The sequence below is a fragment of the Cavia porcellus genome, unplaced genomic scaffold (genome assembly GCF_034190915.1).
Source record: "Cavia porcellus strain 051 isolate PalLab524CR breed Dunkin Hartley unplaced genomic scaffold, mCavPor4.1 scaffold_6, whole genome shotgun sequence".
Classification (NCBI taxonomy): Eukaryota; Metazoa; Chordata; class Mammalia; order Rodentia; family Caviidae; genus Cavia; species Cavia porcellus.
The window spans coordinates 48719471-48741420 of record NW_026947489.1 but is presented as its reverse complement, the minus strand read 5'-3'; the positions used below and the strand labels follow the sequence as shown (position 1 = coordinate 48741420).

General features: G+C 44.3%; 2 protein-coding genes across 9 annotated transcripts in view; one reads left to right on the top strand and one right to left on the bottom strand.

Annotated features, from left to right (window-relative positions):
- Dennd11 (DENN domain containing 11) overlaps positions 1-8630 on the top strand; it is a 41273-nt gene extending 32643 nt beyond the window's left edge. For both annotated transcript variants that reach the window (XM_063250615.1, XM_023567557.2), the window contains exons 7-9: positions 42-192; positions 885-953; positions 2949-8630. In XM_063250615.1, the coding sequence (XP_063106685.1) occupies positions 42-192; positions 885-953; positions 2949-3144 (416 nt within the window). In that variant the 3' untranslated portion in view covers positions 3145-8630. The remainder of the gene's footprint in view (positions 1-41; positions 193-884; positions 954-2948) is intronic.
- A 1779-nt stretch (positions 8631-10409) lies between these two features.
- Agk (acylglycerol kinase) overlaps positions 10410-21950 on the bottom strand; it is a 90794-nt gene continuing 79253 nt past the window's right edge. For 5 of the 7 annotated variants that reach the window (XM_023567554.2, XM_063250617.1, XM_063250618.1 and 2 more), the window contains 6 exons: positions 20482-20629; positions 19956-20053; positions 14020-14090; positions 12715-12744; positions 12198-12282; positions 10410-11293 (listed from right to left, as the gene is read on the bottom strand). In XM_023567554.2, coding sequence (XP_023423322.1) covers positions 11156-11293; positions 12198-12282; positions 12715-12744; positions 14020-14090; positions 19956-20053; positions 20482-20629 — 570 coding nt within the window. In that variant the 3' untranslated portion in view covers positions 10410-11155. The remainder of the gene's footprint in view (positions 11294-12197; positions 12283-12714; positions 12745-14019; positions 14091-19955; positions 20054-20481; positions 20630-21950) is intronic. The other 2 variants (XM_063250616.1, XM_003475435.5) reach the window with 2 other exon arrangements.

Below are 21950 nucleotides of genomic sequence, written 5' to 3'. Positions count from 1 at the left end.
CCTCAGTGACCCCTCAGGCTTCTTAACCCCGGGTTCCACAGGCACTACAGAGAAGATATTTGAGGAGAAGCGGGAGCTGTACGACGTCTACGTGGATAACCAGAATGTGAAGACTCACCACGACCACCTGCAGCCCCTGCTGAAGATCAACAGTGCCGACAGGGAGAAGTACAGGCGGCTCAACGAGCAGAGGTGAGGGCCACGTGGGCACAGCCGGGGCTCGGGCTGCTCACTCTTCCTAGGCTGCCCTCGGTATCTCCTTGATGCCTGTCCTGTTGCCGCCCCTCTCCTCATGGTGCTTTCCTGTGGTGCATTCGTCAGCTGGGAGATAGGAACAAGCAATGCCAGGCTCCCTGCACAGGCCCAAAGGATGGAGGGAGGTGCACATGCACCATCCCTTTCTGCCAGGCTTAAGAGTCTGGAGCTCAGAGAAGAGGAACCTCTAGGTCAGAAGTTGCGGAGTTGCCTCTAGGCCTTGGGTGTAATGCGTGCATGTGTTTGTGCCCTCCTGTGTGTGCATTATATCAGTTGTTCACCTGGCATCGGCACTGTGTGGGTCACTGCCTTAGGAACCCCCTTCTGCGTTACATTACCTGGTAATTCTTGGTAGTCTGGCTGACTTGTGAGATGACCAGTACCATTAGCCTGTCAGTGGACAGTGAAGGAAGATGGTAGCTTGCTGAGGTTCCCAGGAGTAAAACTGGCCATGAACTCCGGGTTTTGAACTCACTTGTGCCCTTTCATTTCTTTGCTGGCTCCTCTCTCCCTGCCTCGCCCTGGCCAGGGTCTGGGGTGTGATGCTGTTTCTGGTGAGGTGCAGCCCATCACACTGTACCTGTGTCCTGTAGCCTTACCACATCTGATGGTGATTTTGTTCCCTGCAGGCAGATGTTGCTGTACTCCCAGGAGCTGGAAGAAGACTACAACCCTTGTGAGGAGGACCTCTTTGTGCTGTGAGTCAGCTGTCACAGGGACAACTGCTTTGGATGGCCCACGTCCCTCTGATGTCACCTCCCACAGTTCAGGGATGGCCTTTTTTTCTTTTTTACTTCCCTGCAATACTGGGGATCGAACCCGGGTCCCCAGCCCTTCTTGTATTTTTTGAGAGAGGGTTGTGCTAAGTTGCTCAGGCTGAGCTTGAACTTGCCAGCCTTTTACCGAGTGCCATATTACAGGCGGTGCCACTTTGCCGAGGTAGGGATGTCCTTTGTTGCTACCAAAAGCTGGGCTCCTTGTAGAGGCAACCTGAGCCCTAGGAGGCCAGTGGAGAGGACCCAGAGGAGTCTGGAAAAGAGGCAGAAGCAGATCACTGAGAGAAGACACAAGCCCAGTGTGTTGAGAATGCCTACCACATTGCTCTGTCGGTTCTTCGGGGATGTCTCAACATTGCTTCCTCCAAATCAAACCATTCCTTGCCCTAAATATTATGGGACAGTCTTAAGAAGTTGAATCACTCACCCAGATCTGTTGGTGGTCAGAGCATGGTGCTGGGCCTTTGCATCTCTCCAATCATTCATAAGCAGTCACATGAAACTGTTCTGTGTACACACAGAGTTGTAACTGAAACAGAAGCCAGGCTCCCAGGCTCCAGTCTGGTCTTCCTGCCCTCTGTGCTGGGATGGCTTGGTGACACTTGCACTAGGGATTATTCCTGGCTTAATGGGAACCCACTGTGGACATGTCCTAGTTCTCACAGCGTCCTGTCTCATGCACACACACACAGATGTCCAGGAACAGTGCAGAGCCACAGTCTTGCCACAAGTTGACACACCATGCACCTGACATCCTGAGCGTCCAGATCTCTGCCCTTCCCCAAATCTCTGACGGCATAGCTTCGACATCACATGCCTGTCCCTCAGTTCTTTGGAGCTGTGACTTTAAAACCTTGCTGTGTGTACAACACTGCCAGCCTCCAGTCGACAGAGAATGGACACCCAGCAACATAGTTGGCTCTGCTGTCTCAGTGGCCACTGCTGGACTCCTTTCTCCTTTACCTCACCTCCCAGCACTGCTGGCTTCAGCACCGCCTGTGGCTACCTCAGTCTGCCGAGCACTCCCTTCTGTGTGGACAGCGTCAGCCCTGTGCCATCTGCAGTGGCCTGGGAGCAGGGCAGAGCCCCGGTTCTCTGGGGAGGCTCCTGCCTGGCTTTGAGAGAGGTGCATTTCGGTTTCCCACCTGACCTCCGACAACATTACCAGGCTCTGTAACTTCATCCTCCCTGATGATTGAGCAAAAGGGAAGGAAACCACCAGTATGTAGAGCCCTCTCCCTAAAACTGTGTTCAGACCACAAGGAAGCTACTGCTTACAGGAAAACCACCTGCTAGCAGTTAGGTCATCACATGCAAGAGGTTTCTCCAGTCAGTTTGTGTGCCAGATGGCTTCTGTGCTAACCTTAGTACCATTGTAATAACTGCGTAACTTTGACCATTTTATTTCTTTCAAAGTTTTTGATTTATCTTTGAGGCCCCTCAAAAAAAAAAAAAAAAAAAAAAAACTAAACCAGGCATTGTAGCACATCCTTGTAATCCCATGGCTCTTGGGGACTGAGGAAGGAGGATTTCAAGTTTGAGCCCAGCCTGGGCAGCTTCTGTGAAATCCTGTCTGAGAGAGAGGGAAGGAGGGAGGTTAGTCTGGGGATGTAGCTAGGAAATATGGAGATAGGTCTCTTGCAAATGAAAAGGGGACCAGGAGATGGAAGGGAAAGGGAAGTAAAAGTAATTAAGATGTGTTGTGTACACATACCAACTCCCCATGATGAATATAATCATTATGTAGTATAAACACATACTAGTCAGATTTTTTTTTTTTTTTTTGAGAAGGCCTTGGGTTCAATTCCAGTTATGAGAAAAGAAAAGCAGGTCCTGTGTAGATTGGGTGTCCCCAGTGTGGATTATCTGATGAGCTCTTTGTCTTTCCTTCCCTCCTTCTCTGTGTTGCATTTACAGGTTTTTTCTAGAGCAGAACAACCGGATATTTCAGACTTTGTTGGAGGTGTCTGCCAGTCAGGACAAAACTCTGACAGCAGAGCATGCCCGAGGCATGGGCCTGGACCCGCAGGGGGACCGGAGCTTTCTCATGGACCTGCTGGAGGCCTACGGGATCGACGTCATGCTGGTCATTGACAACCCGTGTTGCCCATAGGAAGAGTGGCGCGGGATTGGTGAGCCACACACGTAGGATGACAGCAGCCTGAGTGCACCCCAGGCCCCGTCAGCCTGGTTTTTAATTAAGCTGACACAAAGGAAGATTGTGTATACTTTCCAACAACTGTGATTTTCACAATTTCCTTTCTTCCCTTCATGTCTAGAGGCTAGATGGCCTTGGTTTTGCAGCCTGCTTTGGTAGCAGATGGGAATCTATAGTCTCCCAGAATGGCTGGTCTTCAGATTTGGTCTTGGAAGATCTGTCCCTAGGAGTGAGCCAGGCTCTGGAAACTTTGGGGTGGACCACCAGAAAGTCTGTCTTTGTCCCTTGGTGCATTCAGGAATACAACAAGCATCTGTCCTGTGTGGCCTTAAACATTCATCTGCCCAAAGGCAGAAACTAGTTCAGATGGCCTTTCAAGGTCATCGAGTTCCAGGAGTCCATAGTCATGGGATCAAACCCCTCTTCCTGTTGTTCACATCTCTTCTGTTCACTCGAGAAGGGACCAATGAGAGAGATCAAATGGTGTTTCTTACACAACTGTGAGATTCTCAAAGGCAGTGAATGGTGGCCATCTGATGTAACACTCGTCCTGTGACTCCCGTGTGCAAGGAAATTCATTGTACAGTTTAGTGGCCTGGTATCTGTCAAATGTGGTGCAGTGGATGCACTAGCTGCCGCAGAACCGAATTTCTCCACTTGGATGAGGATTCCCTGGAAGGACTGACAACAGCCCCCTTGGATCAGAGAGATCCATTGGACTGGGAAGTCGCAGGATCTGCTTGAGCTGGTGGACTCGTAGGTTGGAGCACGCAGTGTTAACGGGGCTGTTTACCCTGCACAGCCCTCACATGCAGCAAAGGTGACATTCCTTAGGTTCATAGTTGGGTCCCGACCTAACCAATTTGTTAGCAAGTTTGGCAGTGCCTTCCCCCAGGAGAGTGGTCAAGAAGTTGTGAGTGCACACAATATTCTTACCTGCTTTCCAGGGAAATGTTTGCTGTCTGGGACGGGTCCCGTATTTGCCCAGCTGTTCTCTTGAGCTGGCTTATTCGATGACTACAAGATTAGATCAGAGAGCAGTTGGTAACCATAGTCTGAAAGCCATCTCCTGTGAGTAGAATTTGGAATTTGACTTGGAATCTTGGGTTATTAGTAACAAATAATCTCTTCTCGTCTTTGCTACGTGGCTCTCGTTATTGAGCCATCTTGTCTTGAGTAGCTATCAGTGTGCTCATCGTCTGTGCCCAAGCCAGGCTTACTGTACAGCAGAGAAAATAACCTTCAAATGAATGGGTCATGTCTTCCTTGACCTGTTTCATGTTCTTAGCTCAAAAGTGTTTTCACTGTAGCTCCTTGGTACAGAATTCAAGAGCGAAGAAATTCGTGTGTACAGAAATGCAGAGAGACACTGATTAAGCAGGGTAGCACCTTCTATGTAGACACATAAATAATTTTGAGTGTTGGAAGGTAAACTGTACAACTAATACATTTATTCTGTGCAGTGTGGGTTTAGCTATCATTTCAGTAACATGTTTACAAAGGAAAACACATTTGTATTTAGCAGTAAAGTTTCACTTTTTTTCCCTTTCTGGGCAGCTGTGCCTCCTGCCCTCACAAGGCTGAGAATGACTGGCTCAGTTAGGTCAGGACTTGTAGTGGCGTCTGGGTTTGGGGTTTTCTGGTTTGGAGGTGGGTGGCTGGAGACAGGGATAGGGGTGAAAGGAAGGGCCTGATTGTCCTGGGTCCCAGGCAGACTCTCTAGATCCAGGAGGTTTGCTAGGAGGATCCTATTATCAAGCACTTCTGTCCCAGGGCCTTCTGCCTATGAAAACTGCTTCCAGCACTGTTTTGCTGTAAGCTCAGATGTACTGGTGTAACGACAGCAAGAGTACGAAAGTGGTGCCTGGATTTTCCTTTAAATGGCGAGTCAGGGTTTGTGGGTGCCTTTTAACCAGGCACCTCTCTGCCTAGCACCTTCCTGTGTCCCCCATGCGTGTGCAATGTGGATAGCCCCATGGCAGGGCCACATTAGGTCACAGGGCCTGGGCTCAGCTGACTGGGAGCAGAACTTTTCCCTCAGTTCTTCCTGCTTTGCTGGCTTCCTCTGGTACCGGAAGTCAAGTGCAAAGGCTCTGCTTGGCTGGACTACGTGTTAGCTCCGCACCATCCTGTGCTGCTGCCCATCATCTCGAATGTCTGCCTGGGCCGGGAAGCCTCTGGCTTCTGAGGTTGCCCTTTGAAGCCTCATTTGGTACCAGTTCGTATTCCCCACAGCAGATCCAACAGGCATAGACCAGCGTCATTTATTGCCAGTTCCCACAAGGGGCTCATTTGTGAGCAAGAATCTGTCTGCATGACAGCAGAAGCAAAGAGCCACATGGACTCACTTTTTTTTTTGTCATTCTTGAAACATTTATTGAAAAGCCATCTATCTTTGTTGGAAAGAAATGGTGAACATGCTTGACAGCTTGTAGGCCTTTGAGCTGAGCGCGGTATATGGCAGGCATCGTCCTCACTAACAGTGCGTGAGAGCTGGGCTGGGAACCTGTGACGCAGCTCTGCACATGGTGCACAAAGCCCTCATCTGTTCTTGCCTAGGCGTTCTTAGTCCCAGGATGCTGTAACCCTGACTGAGTGCTGTGCTATGAACCACTGCTCATCAGGAACATTGGCAACCTGTGATGCAGGGGCTGCCCACGCATTCCTGAGTTAGAGGAGATTCCCGGTGGCAAGAACCCTGTGGGAACTGGCAGCCAGGCTCTGTCAGTAGCTGTGCTGAATATGATAAAGGCCTGTTAAAGTGGGTGTTTTCAATTGTGTAAGGCTCAGCAGCTAGTAATACTCAACCTCTGGGGCAATAGGCAGTTATTAGCTGGCATAGGACTCTTTCTTCAAGAGTCAGAAATAGTACAGCTTTATCTCCTACCAATCTGAAAAGTATACACCAATGATTGCGTAGCATCATTTGAATATGAAGCCAGCCTTATGCATGGTGTGGACCCACATGGATGTCAGTGTCCCCCTGACTGAATCCTTGGTCAGTTATGAGTCCATGACTTAGAAGGCATCTGCCTCCCAAACCCACCATCCATTCTGGGACCTCTTTTTCCATCTGGCCAGGGAGAGCAGCCCACTTCATTGTCACATGGACAACTGGACAAGGACGGTGATTTAGCCGGGGATTCTAAAATGTGTAGCTTACAGGGTTATAAATCAGAGGAAAATCAAGATGAGAAAAGTAAAAGTAGCATCCAGGTGCAGATGGTGCTGGCTGCCATATGAGATTTGTTTATTGTGTGACTACCTATGGCATTTTAGCTAAAAGATAAAAGGTAAATTAACCCATCGGTGAATCACTGTTCTCATCCTGGTGGCCAGGAGGGTGAACTTGCTATCTGTCTTGATACACTGGAAGCCCTTCCAACACAATAACAAGTGAACTTACTCATTTTCCACTGAGGCCTTCAGGGAACCTTTTGTAAAGGTGATAATGAATTAACCTTTTTGTAGCAGGATATTAACCTCTAGGAAGAGGCAGGGACATTAGGGACTGTGTGTTTCCCTTTGTAACTGCATAGCCGAGGGAATGGACTAAGATGCTCTGTCTGGCGCTGGAGGTAAATGTGGGAGTGGATGGATGAAAACAGTGACCTAGTCCTAGAATGGGGGAAGAATTCAAAATGGGCAAAAAACTAATATGGACCCAACAATCTCCACTGCTTGTATGTCCGTTAAGTTCCAGGCTGGTGAGCTCGGAATCCCAGCTGTCTGGCCTTCCTATGTCCTCTGCATTCCTCAAGTGATGGCCGGGGTGAGAATCCTGAGAGCTACAGGCTCACCTCGCAGGCTCAATCCCATCCCTTCTCATTTCAGGAAAACCTTTTCCAATTCAGGTTGGGGGAGGGAGGAGGGAAGGGCTCCTTTTACCCCCAAGTCATGGACTTTTAATACCCCTGCTAATATACCTCTGTTCCCAGGACCTACTAGAGCACCAAGTGTGATGGGAAAAGACTGTGAATTAAGTTAATGTTTTGTTTGTTTGTTTATTTTAGAATGGAAGTTTATTTTTATATCAATGTTATTATGAACTGAGTATGGAGATGTTAGAATGGGAGGAAATTTCAACAGTTATTATAGGACTATAATCCTAGAAGAAATGGGCAGTTTTGTAATTTAGTAGTGGTTGAGGCCCTTACAAGCTTGACTATGTAAATGTTTCCAAGATTAAGGACATTGACCTATGTGATTTTTGTCACAGCACTCCCAGACATAAACAGGACGGCCCAAGAAGGAAGACACAAACACCCAGCCTTAGGAAATGTCTAGGACAGAAATTCTGTTTATCAGGACCTCAGTCAGCTGGAGAGAGGCAGAAATCAATCAGAGGTCCTTTAACTGGCACTTTAATTCATTTTACAAGTTGGAATTTAGAAATAGCTGCAATGTGGAAAGGGAAGAAGAATTTTTTGGTATTATACAGAAGTGAAGATGGATAAATCCCTGCTTCTACCTTTTTAGAATTTATTCTAGAATGTCAGTATAACATGGGGTTTTAGAGGTAGCGTGACTTAAACTCAGAAGGTTTATTTAATACTATGGTAGATGGGTGTGACTTCTGTTTACTCTAGAAGCCTGCATAGACTAATGAGGCACTGACCTTGCTTTCTAAGGACAGTCAGGGTAGAGGGGTATGATCGGGCATTATAAATTGGCCAGAGATGATGCAATAAATGAAAAATCCACCCAGAGGTAATTGAATTAGCTGACTGCAAGTAGATTTGACATTAGAATGAGAACTTTCACTGGGTAAATCAAGCAAAGATAAAGTACCAAAAAAGTTTTAAGGTGGCATTGAGGGGGGATTCAGGTCTGGGATGCCTGTCACGGCCCCAGTGGGACAAGCTCCAGATGCTGTGCTTCTGAACAGATTGGCTGGAACTCAGGGGCTCAGAGCAGGCACAAAGTGGATGTCCTTTATTTACCCAAAGCTTGTTGACTAATTTCCTTTTTTATAGAAGTAGGGGATATAAACCTTTCCAGAAAAAGAAGTCATGGTAACCTTAGCAAACGTATTTTCCTGGTTTTTCCAATTTAAGATCAGTATAGCTTCTCTGTTGCCTTAAATGTAAAAACCCTATTTTGAGTAATACCCAAGCCTAAGAATTGTAGCAATAAGAGAAACTGAATCTACTTTTGTTTCAAGTTTTTACTTCATGTGATGAAATCAGAAAGATGCTTCCTAAGTTTCACCCTGGATACTACCGCAGACAGGTGTGTGGTTCTGTGTTCAGTGGTGACGTAAGTTAAAGGCCGGGGACTTTAACTAATGAGACTAAATGTTTCTCGCCCTGATCTTGCTCTGTGGTACAGTTAGTATCTCTGTATATCATACCTGTATATATCTGAACTAAGTTGTGTGCAGAGGTTGATATATTTCCAGGAAACAATTTTTACGATTAAAGTTCACATTTTAACATGAACCTGTGTGCTGTGACCCTTGGCCTGGCCTGAGAATGTGGGCTGGGGTAGGAAGGCTTCGTGGCCAGAGCCCAGGACTGGGTGGTGCTTTCCTGTACAGACCAGGGAGCAGCTGCTTACCCTTCTGGAGTCTGCAGTCTGGAAAATTCTCCAGGTACCAGAAGCCAAAATGGAGAATGCACACCATCAGAAGAGCCAGGACTGTGCACCCTCAGTCACACTGGACAACTTCCAGAAAAAGCCCTTTTGTTTCACCACGTCTCTGACCAAGTTTATATGGAGTAAATATGTGTGTGCATATGTAGTCAAAACTTTCTGTTTCTCAACTGCTGAGTTATTTGAGCCAACTTAGAATCAACTGCTACCACTGTCGGCTGTCAAACCAGATATTTGGTGTACAAGGCCAAGTTCCTCTGAGGTGTGTGACCGTGTATTTCCTGAGTGGGCACTTGTGAGAACTGACGTGACTACTACACGTGTAAAACACCGTATGCAGTACAGTGATCGTAATTGGAGCAAAGGAAATCATTTTCTGTTTAACTTTTACAGAAAGTACTTTAGTAGAAATAATCTCAGCATTTGAGTGAAATTAATCTGCCAAAAACCATTTGTACTGAAGAAGGGGAGACCCAGTTCCCCTGTGCACAGCTCAGCCTGCAGCATGGCTGGCAAGCTGGCTCCTGTGTGGATGGTGTGGAAGGACAGAGCAGGAGTCAGTGGGGAAACCAAGTCCACACAGGAAGTAATCTGAGGCAAAACAAATTGAAACAAGGCACACTTACATTTAAGGTGAGCAAAACTGTTAGTATGGATTTAAGTGTTTCCTGGACCTGTACCTCATTTTGGTTAGAATCTCTAGGAACACACAGTGTCTCTGGCAAGGAGACAGATTCTGTACTGGCCCTCCTTGCAGGGAGGGAACCACAATTTGTGATTTGTTTTTTTTTTTTTTTTAAAGGAAAGCATCCTTCCCTCCATGAGGGGCAGGGGCTGCTAAGTGATCATTTTACTGATATCGGACTCTGTTTGCCAAAACAGTTTTTAATGGTAACTCCAAGCATACAGTGCTAAATAGGTAAGCCTTATGTTTAGTAATGTTCACGAATGGGCTTTTTGTAGTTGCTACATAACCCACTAAAACACTGGTCTTCAGCAGAGAACACCAGGGTTTATGTTCCCTGTCTTTAAAATGATCTTCCGGAGGAGAGCCTGTGACTAAGATCTACTAGCTCTTCTCACTTTGCCCTTGCTCTGGCTCCTACAATGCACGGCTTTCCAGTGGAGGAGGACCTCAGAGGAAAATGCCAGCAGTGGTATTACAAGTAAATGATGCTGATGATGGGGTAACAGACCCTTGGTAATGGGAGATCTAATCAAGCTCTTCTGATGACAGAACACTGCACTTTTTGCCATGTAATTTAAAAGGAATTCAGAGAAGTATGTGACATTGTTTAGGATGCTTTCTCTTCCCATTTAGTGCTCACAACAAAAGGAATGTAATCAGTGTTGAATTCCCATCTCAGCTGTAACATTTATATATTGAGTAAATGAAGTAGGATAAGCATACATGTTTTTAATTATCAAAATTAATACTGCTTTTATCAATTACATATAGTTTTTAAAAACTAAAAAATTGATTACATTTTAGTACGATTCTTGCTGAAAGCAGTGTGGAAGTACACTAATGGGGGAAAAACAACTTGAAGTTTTGGACTACTAAAGAATTTGTTTTTATGAATGAGGAGTGTCAAATTTCTGTGGGGGTTAAATTATACTGGATGTTTAGAAGAGTGATGTAACAGTTTATTTTGAAACATCAATATTTACACAATTCTAGAAAGTACATACTTTGGCAACTATTTAACTTCCAATGAAAGATGTGGACATAGATGTGAAGGGACACCTGATTTTTTCCTAATACTTCTGGGGAATACATGGGCAGAAGCATTTGTGGAGCACTGCTTTAACACACTTAGGGACCCTTGTCCCCAGGGGACTCCCTGAGAGGCCTGGGCCCCATGGCAGGTGGAGCAGTTTGGTGTGGGCCCCAAGTTTTCAATATGCATTGTACCCAGCGGATTCTCATGCACACCAACAGTGAAAAAGCACTGGTTTAAAAAAAAATTAGCACTTGACAATAGTTCAGCGATGGTTGAAGAAAACAACCCCATTTGCTGTTGGATAGAGAACAAAACTGGAATGAGAGCTAGATAAGCACTGGAACTGAGCAGCAGCACTCGGGAAGGAGTGCCCGCAGGGCAGAGCAGCCTAGGGAGGAGCTAGGACGGTCACAGTGGGGATGGGGAGCTTAGGCAGGCCCAAGACCCTGCTCTCCACTACGGAGACAGCAGATTCCTGTCTGAGGAAAGTCACTAGGCGGAGTGGACTGTCACACAGAAATGACAGCATGCACACACGGTATGGGGAGCGGGTAGTTTGCCATGAAAATGCCCTTGGGGTCCTCTGTTCCCTTTTGGTCCCACAGTGGTCTAAAGTGCGGTCTGGGAATGCACTCGCCCCTGTCTGCTCACTGGGTCAGGCTCTGCAGCAGCTGCTCTCGCTTCCGGGGGTCACAGAAGAACTGAAGCTTCCTGGGGAGCAGCTTCACCTCCACAGGCATCGCCTCGTACTCCTCACTGTCGATGCTGAAGGCGCCCCTGCTGCCCTGTAGAGAAGAGGGTGTTCAGGGCTGCTCACTAGGGAAATGCTGCTGGCGCAGAGGGCCATGCTGCTGTCACATGTACTGTGCTAGCTGGAGAAATGTCTAATCCCCACACTGGTGCAAAAGGGCTACTTTGAACCTTCTGTTTCCTCCTAGAGTATTCTGGGACTTGATGAACAAGGTTAAAGTTTTCCAATATTTATTAAAAGGCAGGGATCCTGCCTTATGTTTTAAGGAGTGGCTAAATATGTAATATGTAGTCCTCACCTCTAATCTTTCTCAAATGAAAAGTGACAGAGATGGCTAGTTCTCCTCTGAAAGGTGTTCTGCCTGCTGGCTCCTTCTCATCCTCTAAGACGCACCAAGATTTGTACCTAAAGGGCAGCAGCTTAATTCAGCATATGCCAGTCACTTGGAAACACCTCTTGTTTACCACAGTCCTGTGGAATTTAGTAGCATCACAGGGCAGCTCTTAAGAGGTGACCTGTAATAGCTTTACTTGGGTAACTCCAAACAACTGTAATTCAGGTACTGTTATCTCCGACTTTCATTTTTACTTACATAGATTATTTTTATAGCATGACATTTCACAATATAGAAAAATTCAGTGCCTAACTAAAATCTGGTTCCAAATCCTTTATAAAAATGCATTATTCAACAGCTAGACAATTCTTTATATTTTTTTTTCTTTTGGCTTTTTGACATAGCATCTTGCTACATAGTTCAGGCTGGCCTCAAACTCTCAGTAGTCCTGCCTCAGGATCACAGGCATGCACCACCAGAACAGCTACCTTTGATATTGTTGACATAATGAAAAACTAAGGTCACGTTTCAGGTCTCTGTTATGCAGACCCAGACCTGGCAGAGTGCTTGGCACACAGTCGATTCCTCCACCCACCCACCTCACCTCGGGAAGCAGCAGGCTGCAGCGGCTGGCCTGGAGACACTCGGTGCCTTCAGCGTGCAGCTCGGGGTCTCTCACCTTTCTACTTCTGTCGATACAGGAAAAAGCAAGCTTGGAAACCAGAGGCCACAAGTGTATCAGATCCCAAACTGCAGCAGATTCCCTTCCTCTCACGGGGGCAAATAAGTGTTGAGAGATGCATGGAGATGGGGTCCTACTGATGGTTATTCCTGTAGCGAGCCTTGCCCAACCTGGTGATAGATTCTAGGTTGAGAAGGCCCACTTGCTGTAGACAGTGGTGCAAGAAGACTGTCTCCCACGGCTACTTCACTCTTAGACTTAGTTCCAATTAGAAGGAAAGTAAGCCTTATTTAGTTCTTTTTGTGATTATTACTTGAAGAGAATACTTATAAAGATGAATTAATCTTATTCCCTGATGATCCTCTGTACTCACAGAAGGTCTACTTAGCCAAATGTTTCTTTACCACACAGCTTTGGAGTAACTCTATTAGATACAGACCTGCATGTGTATCCTTTTTGTCCAGTCCTGCTAAATAGAAAAAAGGAAAAAGAGCTAACCCAAGCAGGTCAGTTCATTATTTACCACTGCTTGGTAACAGTGACTCTTCACAAAGGAAATGGTCCCCAGAATTCAGAAAGCAGCTTTACTGTGCTCTAACCAGACAACACACACATGATCCCATTTCCTTTATGAACCAGCTGCTGCTGCTAAGAATCCACACCATAATGACTTCCCATAGCTTAAGGATTGGAATGGGGTTTTCTTCCTGGTTTTGGACATTAGTTTTATAAAGAAGATTTGAAGATTGCTTGCACCGGTTGGGCTCAGCTAAGACTGATTTCTGGACATGAGGAGGAGAGGTAGGCTGTTTCTTTCTTCCCTTTATTCATATATAATATGCAAAGGAAAGGCTGTAGAAGGAGCTATTCTGTGTCCAAAGAATTTGTACCAAAAGTGAGAACACCACAGACTAATGACAGGCTTTGTGCTGCCAGTGCCGACGCAGATAATGATGCAGCCATGGAGACCAGGCCACTGCAGCAGAAATGTCCAAGCCCTAAATGGGCACAAGAGGGAGCCCTGAGACAAAGCACAGAAAACTGGAGCTGAGCAGATTACCAGTTGGCATGGGAACACACCAGCCCCTCAGATGCTCTGAAGACTGCTGGAGGGTTGATAGAATTCCTAGCCAATAAAATTCTGGCAGAGGTAGAAGTTAACAAATCAGGCAGGACTTGGAATGGCCTGTTGTATGGAAAAGGGGGGAAAGCCTGGGAAATGTCCAAGGTGCTCAGTACCATTCCAAGTTTCTCATTAGTGCCCTGGGAATAGGAAAACAAGGTAAACTGACATGAATTGTAAGGGACCTGGTAAAGCACTGCACAGTTTAAAACAGACTTTTCATCTGAGACTAGAAAATTGTACAGATGGTCATATTATTCTGTTTTACAGATGAGGAAAAGATTCAGAGAAGTTAAATGACCTCAGGGATGAAGCCAACGAGTAGCAGAATGAAGCTCTGTGCTCAGCACTTCTTTGCCGAAACTAGAGTGCTTGTCACTATGCCATACTACACTGAATTCTTTAATTTCAGTTGAAAGGAAAAGTCTGCTTTCACATCTGATCCTACCACAATGAACAGGGTAGACCAGCGTAGGAAATGGGCATTACACATAGCAGCTCCATAGAGAAAAAGAAATGCTAAAATTCGCAAACGAGACTGGCCCTCAGTGCACCTCAGTAGACTTACTGGAACACACAAACAGTAGAGTCCAAGATTCCTCTAAACCCCAGTCTGCTTACCCTATGGTTATGAAATCTCCTTTGCTGACAGTGTCAGGTTCGATGCAGATGTTCATAAAGTCTTCTTTGCTCTAAAAAAGTTAAGACACCACCAATGTCAGGACTCAACATTCTGGGTAATATAGCCTATTTTCATACTTAGCATTGGAGGTTCATGTTAAGAAGCTGTAAGTTACATAGGGGAGTTTATTCTAGTGATTTGATACTAAAGGTATTTTTTCACAAAAACTTTAATGTATAATCAAATTTATCTCTGTGGCTTGTTTTGTTTTGTTGAGACACCGTCTCAATTTGCTGTTCAGGCTGGTCTCGAACTCACAGCAATCCTTTTGCTTCAGCCTCCTGAATGCTGGCTTTACAGGTGTGTACCATGACACTTTTTGTTTTCCATTACATAAGCAAAATAAAAGCTCAAGCGTGGGAGGTTTTTGAATTTTGTTACTAATAGTCATAGGTGTTAAAGTCCCTAGGATTCTTTCCTTTCCATAGGCCATGCTTCCTGCCCCTCGGCCTAGCAATTTTCAGTTCTGACTGTATGGCACTGTCATACCAGGCTGCAGTATTGCCTGAGTGGGATGGAGACCCTACTTGCCTGTGTTCCTTCAAAAATGCTCTACATGCCCATTTGGTATGCAGTCAGTTGACAACCAGCAATCCATTTATCCCTGATAATGTTTTTCATTATTGGGGATAATCACAGAAACTCTGGAAGATTTGAGGTACAAGGAAATAGCTTTGAAAACAGACTTGGCTGCTGTACCACTCCTCACAACTCACTATCAGTCTGTAGTACCAACACAAATCTACCCTGCATCCATTGATCCTGAGTCATTTCTATGTTGGCTACTTTTATGGAATGTTCAAATTTTGTAGGTTCAGGATAAGACCCAGGCCCCTGAGTACTGAAAGATTTTGCCTGAGACTCAAAGGTACCGCTGAAGCACACCACCTCTCCACTAGGAGTTGCAAAGTGTGTTGACTGTGATCACTTTGTTCAGAGTTTACCTCCACTTAGCTGCTTAAAGTGCTGGCCACATACCATAAATTCTTTGGTGTTTGGGCTACACAGATGAACAAAATAAAAATGAGTTTCTGTCTACAAAAAAACTCATATGAAAGAAATAAGCCACAATAAAACAGGAGATTCTTGACTATCCTGCAAGATGAGTATACTACAGATACATCAGAGGATATCCGAAAGTGTAATCACAGAAATAGCAAGGAGCATGAGGTGGCACCAAGGACAGTGGCTACACTAGAGAGGACAGGTGGAAAGGTGATATCCAAACAGAATCCTGCAGGCAAAGCAGTAGCGTGTGCATCCAGGGGTGAAGTTCTCAAACCAAGTATCACCAGAGGGCTTATTACCACTTAGATCCCAGTTTCTATCAATTAAAAGTGAAGGACAAAGTCAGACTCTGGCACTATGCTCAGAGGTCCTACTGCAGATCTGTGGTGAAGCCCAAGAATTATTTTGGGTAAGATGCTCCCGATCTTAGGACCATACTTGAAGAACTACTTGTCTAGGGAATGAGCATCCAAGGGAACGGCCCAGGCAGAGGCCTTCAGATGGGAATGCAGCAGACAGGCAGGGAACAGAGCCAAGGAAGTCAGCAAGGCTGGAACAGGAAAACTGGCAAAGACAGCAGAAGGAAGATGGGTATGGTCAGAAGGGCACTGTAGACCACTAGAATGTGGCTTTTACAATGCGTGAAGAGAGCCGGGGCAGGTGCTGTAGAGGGAAATGCTCTGGTTTCATTTTGGTTGGATCACCATCCAGTCCTGGGCTGAGAATTAAACATGCAAGGCAGACAGTGAGTCAGGAAGTAACATGAGGTGTGGCCCGGGGTTCAGCAGATGCAGGAGCGATGGCACAGCTGATGGCAGGAGGCTAATGGCCAAGGAGGGAGGGTGTGAGAGGGAAGGAGAACAGCTCACACAGTGATGAGGAGGAGCTACTGGCCACCAGGCCTAATGTACAGGTAAAGGGGAAGGGGAAAAGCCACTTTTTGAAAGTACTGTAAGGAAAGCAGAGGCACACAGGGGCAGGCAGAGGTCTGGCCCTGTAAGGACCAGAGAGGAATGATTTCAGCAGACTCTAAGCTCTCTGCTGGCTGCTCTACCATAGTGGTGCAAAAACAGCCACACAGCACTGAAATGGACTGGTGAGCCCGTGTTCCAGTAAAAGTTTGCTTACAGTGAAATCTGAATTTCATTTATACTTTCATCTATACTATTTCATCTTTATATTTCATCTATACTATTTCAAGAATAAAGCAATGAAACCTTTCTCTAAATCAGTTATAAGACAATGAAACTTATAGCAGGGCTGAGGGGTGGGGTGTGCATGCTGTAATCCCAGCACTCAGGAGGCTGAGGCAGAGGGACTGCTTAGAGGCCAGCCTGGGCTACAGAGTGAGTTCAAGACCTGCCTGAACTACATAGCAAGATCCTGTCTAAAAAAAAAAAAAAAAGATGACATCTCTCATCATTTCTGTTCAATTCTGCTGAAGTCCTAGCCAGTGTGGTAAGACACAAGATTATAAAGATAAGTATGTGCAAGAAGGAAACAAAACTTGCACTATTTGGAGTTAATGTAACAAAATTTCTAGGAAATCTAGAAGAATCCATAGAAGAATTAAATTACAATGCTGATTCAGCATCAACACCAAAAATCAATTACATGTCCATCTATTTAATTAGACAATGAAACTTTAAGATACAATTCAAAAAACAATCAAAAGATAACCAAGAATATATTGAGCAAAAGACAAAATGCTATACAGAAAACTATAAAACTTCATTGAGAGCTATTGATGAGATAGATATACAGTACCACATTCACATGCCAGAAGTCAATAGTGTAGAAATATCATTTCTCCTCAAGGTGATCTATGGGTACAATGTAACCCAGACCTACATATAAACACTTTATTAGGAATTTAATAAAATAAAAATTCTAAAATATTTATAGAGTCAAAAGAGCCAAGAATAGCCTAAAGAACTTGAAGAACATATATAACCATAATTTAAAAGCACAGTACAAGTATAGAAAAATAAGAAAGAGACAAAAAACATTCACATGTACATAGACAATGTGTGACAGCTGTAGGTGGGAATATTTCCTTTTTAAACAAAAACACTGATGCAGGGGGCTGGGGATTTAGCTCAGCGGCATAAGCACCTGCCTTGCAAGCAGGCGGTTGTGAGTTCGATCCCCGGTACCAGAAAAAAGAAAAAAAAAGAAAAAAAAAAAAAAAACACTGATGCAAACAATTTTTTGACCTAGTTTTTAACAATATACAAAATCCCAACACTCGGGACTGAGACAGGAGGATCACTGTGAGTTTGAGACCAGCATGAGCTATAAAGTGAGTTCAAGGCCAACTTGAACTGCCAAGGGAAACCGTGCCTCAAAAGACAAAAGAGAAGCACATTGCCATAGTAATAAACAAGACTGTATTTAAATAAATGTACCCAATGTAATCAGTCCAACTATTTCATAATTTTGCAATTACAAATACAGAAAACATTTGTACAAAAGATCCTAACTTTCACATACTCCACATTCCCAAAGCTTTATACTCTGAATGTTACTATCTTTAACAATAAGTAAACACTTGGAGCTGTTACATGTCAGCTAAATTGTCTTTGAATATTTTATTGCATCTGCTTTTAATTTCACAAAGAAGTACAGAAAAAAAGAAAATGAATGTGCTGCTACATGTGATAAGCGGCACAGTATGACACACTTTTATAATTTGTCCAAAGATAAAAAGCACTCTGCATCCCAAATATGACTGACCGCAAGCTGCAATATGATCCTGCATTGCTATTCCATCATCAGAGAACAGAACCACGGTAAAAGAACATGAACAAAATGCTGGAAATACATAGACTCCGTATAAACGAAATGTATAGTAGAAATTTATCTTTTTAAAAAAATTCCTTTGCAACAGAATCTATTTTTTTTAATCTTTGCATACTCATTTTCAACAATGTTTTCACAATTCCATTAGGTAAGAAGGTAAGGGCTGCCATGATCGTTTCTGTAACACAGATTCCTACACACAATAAACCACAGGGCACACTTCTACTTTAGGGACTTCGTATATACCTCCAGGCCTCAGTGAGATACCAGGCATTATGATTTCCATTCCCATGAAGAATAATTACCCAGCTCCTCTCCCATCTGTGCCAACACCGAGTGCTATCTGCTTTGTAATCTATGACTATTCAGTAGTTCCTATTTCAATTTGCATTTCCTTAACCCCGAACACTTTCTGTTCCCTCTCCTATAAAATGCAGGTGAAACTCTTAGCTGATAGTGCAGTTACTGAGTAGTATATAAGTTACCCTATGTGAAATTCTTAGAATAGTGCCGAGCAGGTAATAAATGCCGAGCAAACAATCTATTTTTTGAAATCTTAGTTCTTTTGTGAATTTTCTATTTTTATCAATTACTTACTTAAAAACATTAGTTATTTCTTGCTGCCTTACTCTAGGTGAGCTTGAAATCCTAATCTTTTCCCCAGTGTGTTATCAAAAAGTTTATTTACAATATTTTCTTTAGTAAATGACTGTATCAACATAAATTTTGTCTTAGGTTTCATACTTAGAAAGGTCTTGTTCTTTGCACATTTATATTGATAATCACTTAGATTATATTCTATTACTAAATTATTAGTTTAATTTAGCTGGAAGTATTTTAGAAGGTGTAGGACTTACCTTTGCCCAATGTTTTCAACATGTGTTTTGTATTTGGAAAATAATCCAATACTCTAAATATTATTAGATTCACACTTCCTATCACATTCCATGTGCTAGTTTTCTGATCAGTAGGATAATAAACAGACTTCATTTACATAAAAGTTGAATTAGTAACCAGTCTGCAGTTAACAAATGACTTTTCTACTGGCATCCTCGTTAACGTAATTGGTAAGGTTTGCTCTGTATCAGGGTCAGTAAAAATTTTTTCTGAAAATGACCACATTGTAAAGGCAACATCGTCTCTGTCACTATTGCAGCGTCAGAGTAACCACAGATAAAGTTATATGAATGAGCATGACTGTGTTCCAATAAAACTTTATTAATGGACACTGAACCACGAATTTCATAAAATTCTTATGTATCGTAAGATATTGTTCTTCTTTTAACTTCTCACCATTTAATACCAGAAAAATCAATTCTTAAATTATCACTTGTGGGCCACCTGGAAACAACAGGTAGGCCAGTTTCCAACCCCTGCCTTATCTGAAGATACTGGTAGGTGTATGTGTGTGTGTGTGTGTGTGTGTGTGTGTGTGTGTGCACACGCGCGCACGCGCTCTCTGAAGCACCACTATCTGGCAGAATTTTCTGCATGGATGAAAATGTTTTTTATCTGCGCTTTCCAATATGGTAGCTACTAGCTACATATGGCTCTTAAGCATAGGAAACGTAACTAGGGTAACTGAAGAACTGAGTTTTTATTTTAATTGTAACTAACTGAAACTTAAATAGATCTGTGTAACCAGTGGCTACCATACTGGGCAGTGCATGTCTATAGTTTGAATCCAAATAAAATCCTATGTATAGATAACTGGTTATGTGTGTTTCCTGGGGAGCTGAACCTGCATATTTAATATAATCACAGAACAATGAAGATTTACAAAAGAAAAGTTCCACAGTATTTTTATTTCCATGACAAATGATAATAGTCTACCTCTCATTTCTGAAGCGCTCTTGTCCCAAAGCGTCTGAGCGGAACTCTTGCTAAGAGCCCCTGCACTTCTCCTCACTGTTCCTCCTTAGTGGCACACAACGCCCTCTTTCCTGACCCTCTCCTCTCAGTACCCACAGAATAAAAGTAAGAATACCAATTCCGTGCAGAAGAGCATGTGCCTCTATCACCTTCCTCTGACACCCACATTTTCCCAGGAAGCAAGCACACTTACTGTCAGGTCAAGCTGGTTGTTCCGGGTGGTGATGGACAGCTCAATGGTGGACAGCTGTACGTCTTTCCAAACCTCTGGGCTCACCTCCTGGGAGTGGGCTGTGGGAAGCCAGCAGACACAGGTCAGCTTCTTCCAGACATTGAATCCCTACCACCGACCAGTTGCCAGCAGCTCAGCATGGCTGTCCGAGCCTTCTGCCAACTCCATCTTAGCTTTATCCTGTTCATCCTTCTTATACAGAGCGGAAAAGTACCAGGCTCAAACTGGGATCTCTACACTCAAAACACTACTGCTAAAGACAGCTACATAAATGTTAATGACACAGTGGCGGTATGCAGGAGCTACTATGCCCACTCACAAGACATTGTGTGGACTTTGCTCTGGTGGCATCCAGCAGGCTGTATTCAATGATCAAAGAATGGCTGGATTCAATGATCCCAGAATGGCACCAGCCCCCAAAAGTGAGTCCATGGCTGCTGCAGCATTCCAAGCAGGCTTTCCAATAAACAGCAGGCATACTGCTCACCGTCCTGCGGCTGTGCCCAGTACGAGGCCAGCCTGCGGAGGATTCTCCTGTACAGAGAAGGCCGGGGAGGGGTCTCCTCTGGCTTGCTGGGAGGCCTCTCTGTAGGTCCCGTGTACAAGATGGAGGCTTGATGAGTCTGAGGCCACTCCTTTAAACGTGGAGAGAAAACAGTTTTTGTCACTTGCACATAGCTGTTAACTTGGTAGTTTTTCTCTGCAAAGGTTAGTACTCTACCTATTCCTGCTAGAAAGCTACTCACTCTCATTGGAAGGAATTCTAATTCTGAATGCAGAATTCTCAAGCTTTCTTTTCCTCTTCAGCCTCTCCTGAAAACCACGACTCAGTGATTTCTGCCCCGCTGCTCTAACATCCAGCACAGTGGAGATCAAAGTGGACTGACAACCACTGTTCCTGCTTGTTCGAGACAAAAACAGTCTGAACAAGAGTGGAGTCATCTGTTTCCAGAGAGTGACACAAAGATGAAGCTGTTGCACTCCAGCTGCCTCAGTTCCTACCTCACTTCTGGGATCAGGCTCCACATGGAGGCCAAACCGGTTCAGCCACAGCCTGGCCTCATTATATAAATCCAGCCCATTGTTCTCACAGTAAAAATTTTTGGCCTCTATTTCCTGGCATTCCAAGTCCTGAATTGCATCTGTGTCCACAGGAATAATCCAAACCACACTCTGACCTCTCAGTCCTCTAATTCACCACAGCTACCACTTTCATGGGATACTGTGGCTTCACCATGACCCAGAACTCTGCCACCTAAAACCTAACATCTTCCTTTAATTTCACCCCAGGTTCTACTGCTTTATTCTTTTGTATCCTGTCAGTACCTCTGTCAGCATGAACTAGGCACCCGTTGTTTCATTTTCATGGGGTGAATTCAAAAATAGCAACAATTCTAGTTTCTCTCCCTCTAATGCTTCAGGAGGACCAGTACGTGAAGCCAGCCCCTCATTTGCTCCTGCTCGGACAGTAGCTGTCCTCAAGATGGTCTTGCCTCCTCTTGACAGTTAACTTACAGTGATGGTCTCTGCCCTGACTGGCCTATTTTTAGGTGGATAAATTCAATCTGGAGTATTAGAAAATCAGACTGCAATCACATCTAGATGGTATCCTTCACTCCTGCTGACATTTAAAAAGCTGACATTTTCATCTCCATCTGTTTGATTCATGCATGTTTTCATAACTTGGTTCAGATTCAGAAGAGGAAGAGAAGAATGTTATTTTTTGGTCCCGGAAGTTCCTAGCTACACATAGTTCTCAATCACATGGAGAATTCCTGCTAACACTCCATTTTCCCTCAGTACTCAATTAATAGTTACTTAAAAATCACTGTTTTTCCCATTACTTGTGATTTTACTTGTGATTATGTCTTTATTTATTCTTTCATAGCATGTATCCTTCAGAACCCCAAATCTGGAGCCAGGCATAGTGGCACACATTTGTGATCCCAGACATCT